The following is a 2033-nucleotide window of genomic DNA, read 5'->3' as shown; positions in this document are numbered from 1 at the left end:
TTTTCTTAATTAGCTTCTTTTTTTTAATTATTAGTATTCTTGTTGTGGAAGAAGCATGGCTATTTGGGGGGTCGTTTGTAAATTTGATCCGCGCCTATGTTTATAACTAGCTACTGTTTGCCAGCTATCAGTGGATCTTCCTTGATTTAACTTTCGTTCAAAGTCTGATTTATTTCTTAAAATTAAAATTTTTATAATAGAAAGTCTTTTAAAAAAATAAGAAAGCTGTTCAAAGTGAAGTTTTAGGCTTTGTTTGAGACCCTTTTTTTGCAGCTTTTTAAAACAGTTTTTTTTTAGTATAAAATATTTGTAAATTAAAAATTTGTCCTATATAGCCCTTTTAGAAAACAGCAAAAAGATGTTTCAAATGAAGCCTTAGTATTTTTTTTTTCCTTTTTTAGAAATCCCAAACAGTAAGAATTCCACCACATTGTAAGCAAATTGCTAAATTATCTGCTAGGTTCCTCTATTTTAGTGACATCACTGCAAAAAAACTTTATATGGTGTGGTGGGCCAACACCTGTAAACGTAAAGATATTGTTGGTCTAGGACTGCCATCGTTTCAAGCTCTCCGTTATGATTTTGATTGTTCACTAATTTTGAGGATTTATAATGGTGATGCCTTACTGTCGCATTGGTTTTATATTAAATACGGATCTCCTTGGAAAAATCCACCCATTTACTCCTCCATGTGGAAAAGCATTTGCAGTTCTGCAAACTTTGCTAAACCAAATATGAATTTTAGAGTTACTGTTAACTCTATGTTTTCTCTTAAATGGGATCATTGGCGTGGTGGCCGTAATATATGTGATTTTGATTACCATCAATCCCTACTCAAGCACTTTCCTGATAATGCTCCTCTAAATTTACTGTTTAATGAAGCTGGGTGGGTTATTCCTAATGGCTGTCATGAAGATATTTCTAATGCTATAAGATCCATCCCTATTCTTAGGGATGGTTCTGCTCCGTCTCTGGTATGGGTTGAAGGTAAGCATTGCTTTGCTTCCTTTGTTAAGGATTTTTATAAATCTGATAATGAGGTGACATGGCGTGAATTTGTTTGGCACAAACATTATGCTTTGAGATATTCTATATTTGGGTGGCTCTCTCTGGTTGGGGGATTAAAGACGGCGGACAATCTTATTAGAAGAAATAGTATGGTTGACCCAAAATGCTGTTTCTGCTTGGATACTTCTAAATCTCTCTCTCATCTCTTTTTTGAATGTGGTTTTTCTCATTGTCTTATCTCTGAAATGCTGCCTTCTCTTAACACCTTTCTTATGCGGCCTAATTTACACCATATTTTGGAATTTTTGAAAGCTGATGGCTCTTTCAATTCGGAAAGGTTATGTTTCATTTGGGCTAATGTTTACTCTATACGGAGAGAGAGGAATGATAGAAAATTTTCTAATTATCACAAGAGCCTGGTAACTTAGAAAATCCATGTCAAAAAGGCTATTGCTATTAAGATACAAAAGTGGATGGAGATGTCTACCGTCAGCTTCTGTAGTTCTCTTTCTCTGGCTTGGTTTATTATCGCCAGATCTTCTTCTCTTTTTTTCGATGCTTGCTGGATTTATGTTTCTGAAGTTGTAGGGGGGCTATGATGGGTGGATTGCCATCCTTCACCCCTGGACGGCGACTTTTGCAACAATTTTCTTTGATGGCAACTCTTGCAACCGGTGGATTTCTTTTTCGGTCTATCGGAGGCAATCTACTAAAGCTGGGCCGTTAATTTTTTGCCCTTCCTCTGTTTTTTGGCTTTACATGTGTTTTTGCACCATTCTGGTGATCTCTCTCTTGCTGCTTGTGTAGCTCTCTCACAATTTTGCTCTTTTTTTCTTTTTACACATGTAATTTGTTCTTTTTACTTAATGAAATTGGGCTAAGCCCACATATTACCCCAAAAAAATGATGAAATACAGTTCTAAAGAAACAATAAAAGAAATTCTTCACATCAATAATTACCCAAACACACCTTGAAATATTAGATAACGCTTTTCATCTTACAATATTGCAACTCATTTGGATTG

At 35.3% G+C, this 2033-nt stretch overlaps 1 protein-coding gene across 1 annotated transcript; it reads left to right on the top strand.

Annotated features, from left to right (window-relative positions):
• The first annotated feature begins 500 nt into the window (after positions 1–500).
• LOC114580769 lies at positions 501–1735 on the top strand. Its single transcript, XM_028699345.1, has 2 exons — positions 501–1345; positions 1597–1735. The coding sequence occupies exons 1-2, from the start codon at positions 501–503 to the stop codon at positions 1733–1735; spliced, it is 984 nt and encodes a 327-aa protein (XP_028555178.1).
• Positions 1736–2033: the final 298 nt, after the last annotated feature.

This window comes from Dendrobium catenatum, unplaced genomic scaffold, assembly GCF_001605985.2.
Source record: "Dendrobium catenatum unplaced genomic scaffold, ASM160598v2 fragScaff_scaffold_1256, whole genome shotgun sequence".
Lineage (NCBI taxonomy): Eukaryota > Viridiplantae > Streptophyta > Magnoliopsida > Asparagales > Orchidaceae > Dendrobium > Dendrobium catenatum.
This window is presented reverse-complemented; position numbering and strand designations above follow the sequence as displayed.